Here is a 15,415-nt window from a genome sequence, read left to right on the forward strand (position 1 = left end):
TAGGTCCGGACGACATTTGGGCTAATCTCTATAAACAGAAATCTGCATATGAGACTCGTCTCTCCACTCAGACTCCGTTCTCACGTCTCAAGTCGCTGATCGGACCCCAGAGTCTAATCGATCAGACCGATAGACGATGGGTTCAGAGGCTGGTGGGAAACAAACAGTGGGAAGTGAACAGCTAAAGCTAGAACTAAATATTTTTACTGAAAAAAACTTAACAGATGTATTTTATAGTCATCAGGTAATTATATGAAATTACTAAAAAAGCAAATGAAACCCCTCCTTTAAATCTGTCTCTGAAACCTGCAGGTTATATTAGCATGCTAACTGTGTGTGTGTGTGTGTGTGTGTGTGTCTGTGTGTGTGTGTGTGTGTGTGTGTGTGTGTGTGTGTGTGTGTGTGCGTGTGTGTGTGTGTGTGTGTGTGTGCGTGTGCGTGTGTGTGCAGGCCCTGGTGGCCACAGACACACCTGGTCTGGGCTACATGGACCTGCTGAGGATGCTGACCGGACCGGTTTACTCCCAGAGTGCCGCTCTGCCGCACAAACAGGCGTACTGCTCCATCGCCAAGTGTGTCGCCGCCCTGACCAGAGCCTGTCCCACCGAGGGGCCGGCTGTGGTGGGACAGTTCATACAGGTACCTGTCTGTCTGCCTGCCTGTCTGTCTGTCTGTGTGTCTGTCTGCCTGTCTGTCTTGTCTGTCTGCACAATATCTCCAACGCTGCTGATGGGATGAAACTTCAGGGAATGATGTGTCCAAGATGACATTGATTTGGAGGGAGGGAGGGAGAGAAGGAGGGATGGATGAGAGAAGAGGGGAGGGATGAAGGGAGGGAGAGAAGGATGGACAGAGGGAGAGATGGAGGGAGAGATAGAGAGGGAGGGATGAGAGAGATGGAGGAAGAGGAAGATGGAAGGAGGGAGAGATGAATGGAGAGAAGGAGGGATGGAGTGAGGGAGAGATGGATGGAGTGGAGGGAAGGAGTGAGGGAGGGAGGGAGAGAAGGAGGGATGGATGAGGAGGGAGGGAGAGAAGGAGGGAAGGAGTGAGGGAGGGAGGGAGAGAAGGAGGGATGGATGAGGAGGGAGGGAGAGATGGATGAGAGGAGAGATGGAGGGAGGGAGGGAGAGAAGGAGTGAGGGAGGGAGAGAAGGAGAGGGAGAGATGGATGAGAGGAGAGATGGAGGGAGGGAGAGAAGGAGAGGGAGAGATGGATGAGAGGAGAGATGGAGGGAGGGAGAGAAGGAGGGAGAGGAGGAGGAGGAGGGAGGGAGGGAGGGAGGGAGAGATGGAGGAAGGGATGGAGCGGGTCCTAGCAGAGGGAGACCCTGATTGGCTCAGCAGGAGTCACAGCAGCCTCCTCAGCCTGTGATTGGTGGAGGGGGCGGGCCTTCTGTCAGTGTGTCGTCTCTGTGACCAATAGGACGTGAAGAACAGCCGCTCCACAGACTCCATCCGGCTGCTCGCTCTGCTCTCATTGGGCGAGGTGGGACACCATGTGGATCTGAGCAGCCAACCAGAACTCAAGACCGTCATCCTGGACGCCTTCTCCTCCTCCAGTGAAGAGGTACCTGTCTGTCTGACTGACTACCTGTCTGTCTGACCACCTGTCTGTCTGTCTGTCTGACCACCTGTCTGTCTGTCTGACCACCTGTCTGTCTGACTACCTGTCTGTCTGACCACCTGTCTGTCTGTCTGACCACCTGTCTGTCTGTCTGTCTGACCACCTGTCTGTCTGTCTGTCTGACCACCTGTCTGTCTGTCTGACCACCTGTCTGTCTGACTACCTGTCTGTCTGACCACCTGTCTGTCTGTCTGACTACCTGTCTGTCTGACTACCTGTCTGTCTGACCACCTGTCTGTCTGTCTGACCACCTGTCTGTCTGTCTGTCTGTCTGACCACCTGTCTGTCTGACTACTTGTCTGTCTGACCACCTGTCTGTCTGTCTGACCACCTGTCTGTCTGTCTGTCTGGCCACCTGTCTGTCTGACTACCTGTCTGTCTGACCACCTGTCTGTCTGTCTGTCTGTCTGTCTGACCACCTGTCTGTCTGTGTGACTACCTGTCTGACTGACCACCTGTCTGTCTGTCTGACCACCTGTCTGTCTGTCTGACTACCTGTCTGTCTGACTACCTGTAGGCTTTGGCCGATATTTGATAATTGAATATTGCAATATTTTGTGAATATCGTGATATTTTCCTTTGTATCAAACATGTGTTGGTTGATACTGACCTGTCTCTCTCTCTACTTGTCTGTCTGTCTCTTTCTGTCTGTCTCTCCACCTGTCTGTTTCTACCTGTCTGTCTCTACCTGTCTCTCTCCACCTGTCTCTCTCTCCTGTCTGTCTACCTGTCTGTCTCTCCTGTCTCTCTCCGCCTGTCTCTCTCCACCTGTCTCTCTCTCCACCTGTCTCTCTCTCCTGTCTGTCTCTACCTGTCTCTCTCTCCTGTCTGTCTACCTGTCTGTCTCTCCTGTCTGTCTCCACCTGTCTCTCTCCACCTGCCTGTCTGTCTGCCTGTCTGTCTCTCAGGTGAAGTCAGCAGCCTCCTATGCTCTTGGCAGTATAGCGGTGGGGAATCTTCCGGAGTATCTTCCCTTCGTCCTGCAGGAGATTTCCTCCTCCAAGCGCCAGTACCTGCTGCTCCACTCACTGAAGGAGATCATCGGTGTGTGTGTGTGTGTGTGTGTGTGTGTGTGTGTGTGTGGGGGGGGTGGGGGGGTGGGGTGGGGTTTCACCTTCATGCCGTTGGGTCGTTTTAACGAGCTAACAGCTAACGAGCCGATCAGGCAGCATGAATGGAAATGAATAGAAGATCAGTAAAGTCCTTCGGGTCCTCAGATGGACCTGCGACACTCAAGTCAGACCTGAAGGAACGATCCAGATTCAGACATCAGATCTCTGTGAGACAGCTCAGACCTGAAGGAACGATCCAGATTCAGACATCAGATCTCTGTGAGACAGCTCAGACCTGAAGGAACGATCCAGATTCAGACATCAGATCTCTGTGAGACAGCTCAGACCTGAAGGAACGATCCAGATTCAGACATCAGATCTCTGTGAGACAGCTCAGACCTGAAGGAACGATCCAGATTCAGACATCAGATCTCTGTGAGACAGCTCAGACCTGAAGGAACGATCCAGATTCAGACATCAGATCTCTGTGAGACAGCTCAGACCTGAAGGAACGATCCAGATTCAGACATCAGATCTCTGTGAGACAGCTCAGACCTGAAGGAACGATCCAGATTCAGACATCAGATCTCTGTGAGACAGCTCAGACCTGAAGGAACGATCCAGATTCAGACATCAGATCTCTGTGTGACAGGTCAGACCTGAAGGAACGATCCAGATTCAGACATCAGATCTCTGTGAGACAGCTCAGACCTGAAGGAACGATCCAGATTCAGAGATCAGATCTCTGTGAGACAGCTCAGACCTGGCTGACAGGCGGGACCACCAGGAGACACTCTGGCTCCTGATTGGCCCAGACAGACCACATGTTTACTGTTGCCTTGTTTACTTAATTAATGAGTTAATGTGTGTGTGTGTGTGTGTGTGTGTGTGTGTGCGCAGGCTCGGCCTCAGTCTCTGGTCTGAAGCCCTATGTGGAGTCGGTCTGGTCTCTGCTGCTGAAGCACTGTGAGTGTCAGGAGGAGGGAACCAGGAACGTGGTCGCAGAGTGTCTGGGCAAGCTGACCCTGATCGACCCCGAGACCCTGCTGCCCCGCCTCAAGGGCTACCTGCTGTCAGGTAATCAATACTGATCAATACCCTGCTGTCAGGTAATCAATACTGATCAATACATCTATAATTGAACTGATCCTGAAAACTGATCCGTAAACGCCTATTTACTATCAGCTAATCAATAAATATCAATCTATACATGTATCTATAAATCTGCTCCAGTCTGCCTGCTGATTGATCTGTGAATTTTGAAATATTGATCGATCAGGATGAGGTTTCAATATGTCAAACATCTAATATGAGACTGAATCTGATAGATCTCTCTTTCTGTGTGTGTGTGTGTGTGTCTGTCTGTCTGTCTGTCTGTCTGTCTGTCTGTGTGTGTGTGTGTCTCTGTGTGTCTCTGTGTGTGTGTGTGTGTGTGTGTCTTTCTGTGTGTGTGTGTGTGTGTCTGTGTGTGTGTCTGTGTCTTTCTGTGTGTGTGTGTGTGTGTGTGTGTGTAGGTTCGTCCTATGCCAGGAGTTCGGTGGTCACGGCGGTAAAGTTCACCATCTCAGACCAGCCACAGCCCATCGACCCACTGCTGAAGAACTGTATAGGTAACACACACACACACACACACACACACACACACACACACACACACACACACACACACACACACACACACACACACACACACACACACACACACACACAGAGAAACACACACACACACACACACACACAGAGAAACACACACACACACACACACACACACACACACACACAGACACACAGGTATAGCAGCTCATCCTCACTCCTGACCAGTGTTGGGGAAGTTACTTTCAAAATGTAATATATTATTTATTACATATTACTTACATACATATTATATATTATTAAAAATAGTGTGATTAAGTTACTTCATTACTTTCTATATATGATAACTAGCTATATTACTAGTTATATTACTAGTTATATTTAGCACTTTCACTCAAGGCAATTATGCAGATTAGTCCAACCGGTGGTACGGTGCTGAAATAATGTCTTTAAGTCTTTATTCAAAGAGATAAAACAACCTCTTCACTCCTAATTAAGAACTTATGATTTGCAGCAAATGTAAACAAACAATAAATGAGTAAATAGAATAAAGTTCCTAAATGAGGATTAAGTAGCATGATGCCTACAAGCTCACAGTGAGCTCTGGAAACATAAAACATTTGAACCCTCCAGACCCAGCAGACTGAATGTTGCTGCGTTTTCTTGCTCACTGCAGACAAACAGCTGTGACTCAGAAATAAATAGAATCTGACAATCACAAGTTTTTCCATGTAAAAAAACAACAACTTTCCCTTTAATTTGGTACCAGACACATGGCAGGGCGACTCAGGGTCTCCTCACTTCAGCGTCAACATTCACAGTCTGACAACAAAACAACGATCAGCTTTCAAAATCCATACAAACCTCCAGAGCTTCAGCCCACAGTAATAAGATCAGACAATAACAGTCTCCAGACTCATATGGATCAAAGTCTCTGGACCCGGTCGGTCTCTGGACCCGGTCGGTCTCTGGACCCGGTCGGTCCTCCTCCAGACTCTTCGGCCTCTGTGGCGGTGAGAGCAGGAAGGTCCTGCTGTGAGTGAAGCTGATCTTCTGTCTTGTTTTATCAGCGAGAACAAGAGATTTCCACCAGAAGACTTCAGCTCACGTTCGGCCTCATTCAGCAATATCTTCCTACGTTTTTTCTTAAATTTGTTCTTGAGAAAGGTCCTAAGAAAAGTCTACGTCAGATTCATGACATGTTCTTAAACCGCAGAACTGTTCGCACCTGTGTTCTTATAATGATGAATCCCATTGTCTCGTAAACTGAAAGCGCGTGCCAGGTGATCCTAATTAGCATATAGGTAAACGCCCCGCCAATCCCCATAAAAGGGCGTGAGACCGCAGGGCCGTGTGCACACAGAAATCACACAGAAATTGAAAAGTTGAGAGAAGTCAAGAATGCCCAAACAAAAGTCTACAGAGGTGGAGCACCGGACTCCAAACGTAAAATAAACTTCAGTAGTTCTGAAGCTGAGGTTCTGCTGCAGGAAGTGAACACAGACCAGCTGTCATGTTTAGCAGCTCAGTGGATATAAAATAACAGAAAAAAAACGTGCATGGGATCCCAATTAACATCATTGATATTAATTGAAGTGTTAGCGTAGTGTTTGTTCATTTTAAAAGACCATAATACTTTGTAAAATAATGAAAATAATTATTAAAAAATATTATAAATGATAAAAATATTATTGTAATTTAAATCCTATAATATTATACAACTGTAGAATTGAAGGAAACGCAATAACCACAAACATGTCAGCACTCAAATGTGCGTCAGTGGCTCTTGAGTGTGTAGATTCTGTTCTTAAGAACAAATCCCAAATAAGAAAACATTGAATGTCAGAATCTTCGTGAAAACTGCATAAGTGGGTTTTAAGAAGAAATGTCCTCTGAACGGTTGGTGGATGAGGCCCAGCGTCTTCCTGACTTCCCTCTGCACCCGGCGGGTCAGGATCTGTCTCACAGCATCTGACAGCTTCCAGAAGGTTTCACAGCCGGCGGAGACATTTTTACAGCTGGAGGACTAAACCCGGAGAAAATCAAACGTCTCGGTGTCACAGTATTATAGATATACAGTGTTTTCCGGTTCCGGTTCATCGATGACAGCTTGAAGTTTACTGTATATAAAACATATAAAACAAAGCTCATAACTTGATGTTATGCTTCTGGTGCATTTTAAACATTTAAAAAATGAGCGGGATGGAGCGAGCGAGGAGCTTCAGCTGCTGATCAGTAATATTATTACAGTACTGACAAAAGTAACTGTAATGTATTACTTGATTTAAAACAGTAACTCCTTACACTACTCCATTACTCAGATAATTAATAATATTACATAACGCGTTACCCCCGACACTGCTCCTGACCAATCACAGCCTCTGAATCCTCAACCTGCATCATGTGACCAAAACCATACGGAGCGACTGTTTGTTTGCCCCCCCCCTCTAATACCCCTCTCTGATTGGCCGCTTTGCCAGGTGACTTCCTGAAGACTCTGGAGGACCCGGACCTGAACGTGCGTCGCGTCGCCTTGGTAACGTTCAACTCCGCAGCCCATAATAAGCCCAGTCTGATCCGGGAGCTGCTGGACTCGGTCCTGCCTCACCTGTACAACGAGACCAAAGTCAGGAAGGAGCTGATCCGAGAGGTGAGCAACAAATACACAGAAATATAAATATACATATACATATAGATTTTCTGAATTAACTGTGTGTGTTACACAATATTTTAAAAAGTAGTAGTAGTATCAGCTGTTGTAATGGTAGTAGTAGCTGTAGTAGCAGATGTAATAATACAGTACCAGCAGTAGTAGTACTTGCATTTGTAGTAGTAGTAACAGTAGTACTAGTATTATGTATAACCTTAAAATATCTAGAAATATATTTACACAAATATATGACATGACAATAAAGACACATCTACAGTAGATACTGATATATACTGACATGTATTTGTAAAGTGATTTAAATACTTCTGTTTACCTAGTACTGATGTGTATTCATCTAGTAGTACTAATACTTCTAAACACAGTATCTGGATCTGCCTGAGGAAGAGCTGGCAGCTAGTTAGTTGTTGTACTATAATGTTGTCTCTCTCTCTACCTGTCTGTCTCTCCACCTGTCTGTCTCTCTACCTGTCTCTCTCTACCTGTCTGTCTCACCTGTCTGTCTCCCACCTGTCTGTCTCTCCACCTGTCTGTCTCTCTCCACCTGCCTGCCTCTACCTGCCTGTCTCTCCACCTGTCTTTCTCTCCACCTACCTGTCTGTCTCTCCACCTGTCTGTCTGTCCACCTGTCTGTCTGCCTGTCTGTCTCTCAGGTGGAGATGGGTCCGTTCAAACACACAGTGGATGACGGTCTGGACCTGAGGAAGGCGGCGTTTGAGTGCATGTACACTCTGCTGGACAGCTGCCTGGACCGGCTCGACATCTTCATCTTCCTCAACCATGTGGAGGACGGCCTGAAGGACCACTACGACATCAAGGTCTGGAAACACGCTAAAAACATGTCAAACACGCTAAAAACACAGGTAGAGGACGGCTTGAAGGACCTCTACAACATCCAGGTCTGACAACATGTTAAAAACATGTTAAACGTGATATAGACATGTTAAACGTGGTAAAGACGTGTTAAACATAGTAAAAACACAGGTAGAGGACGGCCTGAAGGACCTCTACACATCAAGGTCTGAAAACACGCTAAAAACATGTCAAACACGCTAAAAACACAGGTAGAGGACGGCCTGAAGGACCACTATGACATCAAGGTCTGAAAACACACTAAAAACATGTCAAACACGCTAAAAACATGTTCAACACGCTAAAAACACAGGTAGAGGACGGCCTGAAGGACCTCTACGACATCAAGGTCTGACAACATGTTAAAAACATGTTAAACGTGGCAAAGACATGTTAAACATACTAAAAACACAGGTAGAGGACATCTTAAAGGACTACTATGACATCAAGCTCTGACAACACGCTAAAAACATGTGAAACAAACTAAAAACACAGGTAGAGGACGGCTTGAAGGACCTCTACAACATCCAGGTCTGACAACATGTTAAAAACATGTTAAACTTGATAAAGACATGTTAAACGTGGTAAAGACGTGCTAAACATAGTAAAAACACAGGTAGAGGACAGCCTGAAGGACCTCTACACATCAAGGTCTGAAAACATGTTGAAAACATGTTAAAAACATGTTAAACTCGTTAAAGACATGTGAAACATACTAAAAACACAGGTAGAGGACAGCTTAAAGGACCTCTACGTCATCAAGTCTGAAAACACGCTAAAAACATGTTAAACACGCTAAAAACACAGGTAGAGGACGGCCTGAAGGACCTCTACGACATCAAGGTCTGACAACATGTTAAAAACATGTTAAATGCGGTAACATGTCTGAAAACACGCTACAACACTAAACACATGCTAAGATCATGATGAACACACCACAGAAGAGCTGGAAGAGCCTGAGCGACCACTATGACTTCAATATGACATCACGCTAAAAACACGTTAACTACATGTTAAATACATGTTAAGAACATGGTAAAGAAACAAACAGCTGTGAGCTCATGGCGTGTTGTGCTGCAGATGCTGACCTTCCTGATGCTGGCCAGACTGTCGTCTCTCTGTCCCAGTGCAGTCCTGCAGAGACTGGACCGCCTGGTGGAGCCGCTCAGAGCCACGTGCACCACCAAGGTACACACACACACACACACACACAGAGAGAGCCACGTGCACCACCAAGGTACACACACACACACACACACACAGAGAGAGCCACGTGCACCACCAAGGTACACACACACACACACACACACAGAGAGAGCCACGTGCACCACCAAGGTACACACACACACACACACACACAGAGAGAGCCACGTGCACCACCAAGGTACACACACACACACACACACACACAGAGAGAGAGCCACGTGCACCACCAAGGTACACATACACACACACACACACAGAGAGAGCCACGTGCACCACCAAGGTACACACACACACACACAGAGAGAGCCACGTGCACCACCAAGGTACACACACACACACACACACACAGAGAGAGCCACGTGCACCACCAAGGTACACACACACACACACAGAGAGAGCCACGTGCACCACCAAGGTACACACACACACACACACAGAGAGAGAGAGCGCCACGTGCACCACCAAGGTACACACACACACACACACAGAGAGAGCCACGTGCACCACCAAGGTACACACACACACACAGAGAGAGCCACGTGCACCACCAAGGTACACACACACACAGAGAGAGAGCCACGTGCACCACCAAGGTACACACACACACACACACACACACACACACACAGAGAGAGCCACGTGCACCACCAAGGTACACACACACACACACACACACAGAGAGCCACGTGCACCACCAAGGTACACACACACACAGAGAGAACCACGTGCACCACCAAGGTACACACACACACACACACACACACACACACACACACACACACACACACAGAGAACCACGTGCACCACCAAGGTACACACACACACACACACACAGAGAGAACCACGTGCACCACCAAGGTACACACACACACACAGTTTGTCTCTCCAGCTGAAGGCGAACACATTGAAGCTGGAGTTTGATCTGAACTGTAGTCTAACCACCTGTCTTTCTCTCTGTCTGTCTCTCTTTGTCCCCCTGCCTTTCTGTCTCTCTCTCTGCCTGTCTGTCTCTCTCTCTGCCTGTCTGTCTGTCTCTCTCTACCTGTCTGTCTCTCTGCCTGTATGTCTGCCTGTCTGTCTCTCTCTGCCTGTCTCTCTCTCTCTCTCTCTGCCTGTCTCTGCCTGTCTGTCTCTCTCTCTCTGCCTGTCTGTCTCTCTGTCTCTCTCTCTGCCTGTCTGTCTCTCTGTCTCTCTGCCTGTCTGTCTCTCTCTGTCTCTCTGTCTCTCTCTCTCTCTGTCTGTCTCTCTCCTTGCCTGTCTGTCTCTCTGCCTGTCTGTCTCTCTCTGTCTCTCTGTCTCTCTCTCTGTCTCTCTGTCTCTCTCTCTCTCTGTCTGTCTCTCTCCTTGCCTGTCTGTCTCTCTGCCTGCCTGTCTGTCTCTCGGCCTGTCTCTCTCTCTCCCTGCTTGTCTCTCTCTCTCTCCCTGCCTGTCTCTCTCCCTGCCTGTCTGTCTCTCTCCCTGCCTGTCTGTCTCTCTCCCTGCCTGTCTGTCTCCCTCCCTGCCTGCCTCTCTCTCTCTCTCTCTGCCTGTCTGTCTTTCTGCCTGTCTCTCTCCCTGCCTGTCTCTCTCTCTCTCTGTCTCTCTGCCTGTCTGTCTCTCTGCCTGTCTGTCTCTCTCTCTCTCTCTCCCTGCCTGTCTGTCTCCCTCCCTGCCTGTCTCTCTCTCTCTCCCTGCCTGTCTCTCTCCCCCTGCCTGTCTCTCCCCCTGCCTGTCTGTCTCTCAGGTGAAGGCTAACTCAGTGAAGCAGGAGTTTGAGAAGCAGGATGAGTTGAAGCGCTCTGCGATGCGAGCGGTCGTTGCGTTGCTGACGATCCCCGAGGCCGAGAAGTCCCCGCTGATGTCAGAGTTCCAGTCCCAGATCTCGTCCAATCAGGAGCTGGCGGCCATCTTTGACTCCATCCAGAGGGACTCCAGCTCCGCCAACATGGAGTCCATGGACACCAGCTAAGAAGACTACACTTCCCATGATGCAACACGGCACCACCGCTGCTGGAGCGCTACCCTGCAGCATGTATCCATGACAACAGGACGCAGACACACACACACACACGCGCACACACACACACACACACACACACACACACACACACACACACACACATCTGTAGTCACACACCCTCTCCTAGCGATCGATCGTTCCCATGATGCATTGCACTGAGTCAGCAGTCGGAGGAGACAGGAACACACACACGGACAAAAAGGACAAAAACGGAACAAAAAAATAAAATTCCAGAAAAATTCCATTCTGAGGCTTGGAAGCTCCTCCCACTTCCTGTTTGTTTTTCTAGCGAGGCCAGCTGATTGGCTGATCTTCCTGTTCATCATCGTTCCTCTTTTTTTATTCTTTTTGGGGTTTGTTGTTTTTTATTTTATTTTTTTTTTATTTTGTTTGTTTTTTTTGTTTTTTTTTCTAATTCCAGAAAGTTCCACAGGTACTGTAACCTGATTGGCCGCTGCTGAGTGACTGACAGTTGGCGTGAGATCAAACTGACCAATGGAAAACGGCCTGCCTGAGTTCTGGCAGCCAATGGGAGAAGGGCTTGCTCTGTTCAACTGGTGTAGGCAACCAATAGGATGCTTGGGATGACGGGGTGGGCGGGGTTTTACTGTTTGTGGACCAATCAGCTTCTTTGTTCCCTGGGACCAGATCAATAGTCCCGCCCTCGCTCCCTTCACTCCTAGGGAGGAAGGGAGGAAGGAAGGAAGGAAGGGAGGGAGGGAGGGAGACTATTGGTCCAGCTCCCATCTGACCAGACCTGACTGGATGATGCCAGATCTGTATGGCTGTTGCTATGGTAACATGGTATAATATTAGCTTACATTACCCATAATGCCGGGCGTGTTGGAGACAGGAAGTGACTGATGAATTGCGTTACTTGTTCCTGTCGGCCTGAACTGGTTCAGACCGGTTTAGACTGTTTCAGACCGGTTTCATCTGGTTCAGACTGGTTTAATCTGGTTCAGACTGGTCTGGTCTGGTTTAATCTGGTTCAGACTGGTCTGGTCTGGTTCAGTCAGGTTTAATCTGGTTCAGACTGGTCTGGTCTGGTCTGGTCAGGACAATCCACTGTTGTTTATCGCCCAATAAATAAAGAGGTCCATTTCTGCCTGCCTTCATACTCTGACTCTTCATTCATTTGTTTCTCTGTGTGAGATCCAGGACCGAGTCCAGGTCTGCCTCCAGGTACAGGTCCAACAGGTCCAGTTCACGGGGGGAGGGGGGGAGGGGGGGAGGGGTAGTGTTTAGAGAGTCCTGACCTCTGACCTCTGACTGGATCACAGTCGGTGCGTTTCATTGGTCGTTTCCCCCGGCCCTCCTTCACTTCCTGTCCTGGTTCCATCTCTCTGAACTGAAGTGAACTTCCTGTTGGACCTTCAGGGGATGACGCACTTCACAAGCGCATATTTCCCAGGATGCATTGTGATCGTCCGTCAATTCCGCACGAACAGGTGATCAATATAAATGCAAGTAAACAAACAATATTTAGAGGATTTAGAAATATTTATGAAATGAACTCATGAATGAACCCCACCCCCCTGTGCTGACTCCGCCCCCCTGCTCTGACCCCGCCCCCCCCCTACTCTGACCCCGCCCCCCTGCTCTGCAAGTGGCCACTCGTTGCGCACGGTGCTGAGGGGAAGTGAAGGAGGTGAAATGACTGAAACACACAGACTGACCAGCAGAGGGCAGAGTACTACAGGAGGAATACTACTACTGCTAATAGTACTGCTACTGCTAATATTAGTACAACTACTGCTAATATTGGTACAACTACTGATAATATTAGTACAACTACTGCTAATATTGGTACAACTACTGATAATATTAGTACAACTACTGCTAATATTGGTACAACTACTGATAATATTAGTACTACTACTGGTAATAGTACTACTACTGCTAATATTAGTACTACTACTAATGTTTCAATCAGGAGAGACTGAACGCTCAAATGACAAAGTTTATTCATGACATGAAACAAGATGTAAAGTTTGGAGGAAGCTCCATGCAGAACTCCTCCCATTCGTGAAGTTAGGAGAACATCCGGGATAGACGTAGGAATTAGGAAGCCCCGCCCCCCTGGGGAACCAGCAAGCCCCGCCCCCCTGGGGTGTTCCTCTGGAGCCTGGAGGTGATGAGGAGGAGGAGGAGGAGGAGGGACGAAGGTAAGCACAGAGACTGGAGTGACAGCAGCATACAGCTCAGATCTGAGAGAAGGACAACAGAGCAGGAGACGTGTTTATACTCCCGTAAGACGATTGGCTCTTTGAAAAAGAGAGGGAAGTGACGGCTAACTCTGATTGGTTCTCTGGAAAAAGAGGGAAAGTGTTCACCAACTCTGATTGGGTAAAGAGAAAGCATGAATGAATGATAAGTAGTCTTCCTGATTGAAATTACATAATACTTCACTTGTACTACTACTGCTAATATTAGTACTACTACTGCTAATATTAGTACTACTACTGATAATATTAGTACTACTACTGATAATATTAGTACTACTACTGATAATATTAGTACTACTACTGATAATATTAGTACTACTGCTACCAGTAGCAGACTGTGCATTTGAGTCCCAGGCCTTCAATGGGTTCCCCAAAAAATCCTAATGGCGCACAAACTGCTGTCACCACACCAGACTGTTACACACAGAGACACAATGATACCACTGACATATTATCACTTGTGCAACATCACACACACACACACACACACACACACACACACACACACACACACACACACACACACAGTCATTCTCTCCACTGGCACACTAAGACTGAAGCAAAATTCCAAAAACAATCTATTGGAAAAAGGACAATGACGCATTAGCACACATGATTTTAGCATAATTATTCTATCAAAGAAATCTGTTCCAAATGACTCACCGGCCGTCACTTCATTTTATTTCACGTTGAAACTGAAACACCATAATGAGGCACGAGTAGCAAAAGCAATCAGTGAATGAATCAGTGAGTCTACTCATCCACACGTGACACACACTCCTCTCACACAGAAACCTGTTCCACACGGTGCACAAGAAAACACACTCACACACACCCAGCCTGGGTCTGAACAGCTGAGCTCATCACGGGCGTGAAAACACCAGTGCTGTTCTACTTCAGGAGGAAATCCATTCTCCTTTCTGTTTGGAGGAAGCCGTCAGTTAACGCGGTCATAGAGTTTGTTCTTGTCAGTTCATGTCATGTCACCAGCCAGTGCTGAGTAGACCCTGTCCTGCTGTGCTCCTTGAATCCGTCTTTATAGGTTGAAGTGCTGAGACGGTCCCAACAGACGCTGCTGACATCAGAGGTGTTTCAGCCACACAGGTGAGCGAGTAAAGTCCACACAGGCTATTTCTTTGTTGTTTTTGTTTTGGTTTCTCTCTTCCCGTTTACCCAACTCCATTCAATTTTGTGTAATTGAGCGTATTTATTTTTATCTAAAAGTTCTATTGAAACTCAATGTATATATCACTATGTTGCTATGCTCTTAGTTACTTTAATTTGAATTTCCTATATATGTACCTTGGATTATGGGTGGGAAACCCGACGTGAGGGGAGGAAAAAAAAACAAAAAACAAGAGACTAAACATCTGTAACTATATCTGTTCATTGCCATGTCGGTCTCTAATAAAAAAAAATAAAAAAAAAAGTTTAGGCAGGCTGTCGCTGAGCTCTTTCAGACAGGAAGTCTCCGGGGCTTTCCCCCTGGACGCGGCCTGGCACACGGCGGTGAGCTCGGCCTCATCTGGGAAGGTTTGGAACGCTGTGGGCCAAGGAGAGAAAGGAACGCAAGTTTCTCATGGTCTTTAAAGAGACACTGAACCCCACCTAAATCTGTGGTGAAGCCTGACACCTAAGGGTGAAAAGTAGGGTACTGAACTGGTCATCTGCTATTGGCTGGTCTCTGTGCCCTGTGATGTCATCCTCTATAGAGTACAACAGGTGGTGACATCACCTGGCACAAAGACCAGCCAATAGGAGAAGGCCAGTTCAGTACCCTACTTTTCACCATTAGGTGTCAGGCTCACCACAGATTTGGGTTTGGGGTTCAGTTCCTCTTTAAATCTGTTCCTTGTCTGGCTGAGGATGCTGTCCAAAATGTCACTGTGTCATTTTTGGTATTTTGCCTGAGTGTCCTCGTGGGCCTGAGCTCTGCTTGTGCTCGGCTCACCTGTTTCACACACAGTGGATCACAGATGTCACCAAATCGCTCTTTCCCTCTCAACAGCCAAAAACTCACTGATTCTGTCTGAGCAGAAGTGAACCTCCGGAGCTTTGTTCTGAAGCGGTCCAAAGAGAACCTCCGGATCTTTGTTCTGAAGCGGTCCAAAGAGAACATCTGAGTGGGCAGAAATCCTGTGGAAAGTGGAGAGCAAGAAGTTGAACTGGAAGTTTTCCAGATGTGTAACG

The 15,415-nt window shown here is 47.5% G+C and overlaps 1 protein-coding gene across 1 annotated transcript in view; it reads left to right on the forward strand.

Annotated features, from left to right (window-relative positions):
* Positions 1-12,117, forward strand: part of LOC139640621 (cullin-associated NEDD8-dissociated protein 1-like) — a gene marked incomplete at its 5' end in the record, with an annotated part of 19,613 nt that extends 7,496 nt beyond the window's left edge. The window contains 9 exons of the mRNA XM_071514792.1: positions 451-639; positions 1,427-1,570; positions 2,536-2,671; positions 3,580-3,756; positions 4,194-4,289; positions 6,753-6,922; positions 7,594-7,758; positions 8,873-8,980; positions 10,722-12,117. Of these exons, the coding sequence (XP_071370893.1) occupies positions 451-639; positions 1,427-1,570; positions 2,536-2,671; positions 3,580-3,756; positions 4,194-4,289; positions 6,753-6,922; positions 7,594-7,758; positions 8,873-8,980; positions 10,722-10,946 (1,410 nt within the window). The remainder of the gene's footprint in view (positions 1-450; positions 640-1,426; positions 1,571-2,535; positions 2,672-3,579; positions 3,757-4,193; positions 4,290-6,752; positions 6,923-7,593; positions 7,759-8,872; positions 8,981-10,721) is intronic.
* Positions 12,118-15,415: the final 3,298 nt, after the last annotated feature.

The sequence above is a fragment of the Centroberyx affinis genome, unplaced genomic scaffold (genome assembly GCF_046629955.1).
Source record: "Centroberyx affinis isolate AG114_WGS23_722 - 3 ecotype Tasmania unplaced genomic scaffold, CSIRO-AGI_Caff_v1 ptg009967l_1, whole genome shotgun sequence".
Classification (NCBI taxonomy): domain Eukaryota; kingdom Metazoa; phylum Chordata; class Actinopteri; order Beryciformes; family Berycidae; genus Centroberyx; species Centroberyx affinis.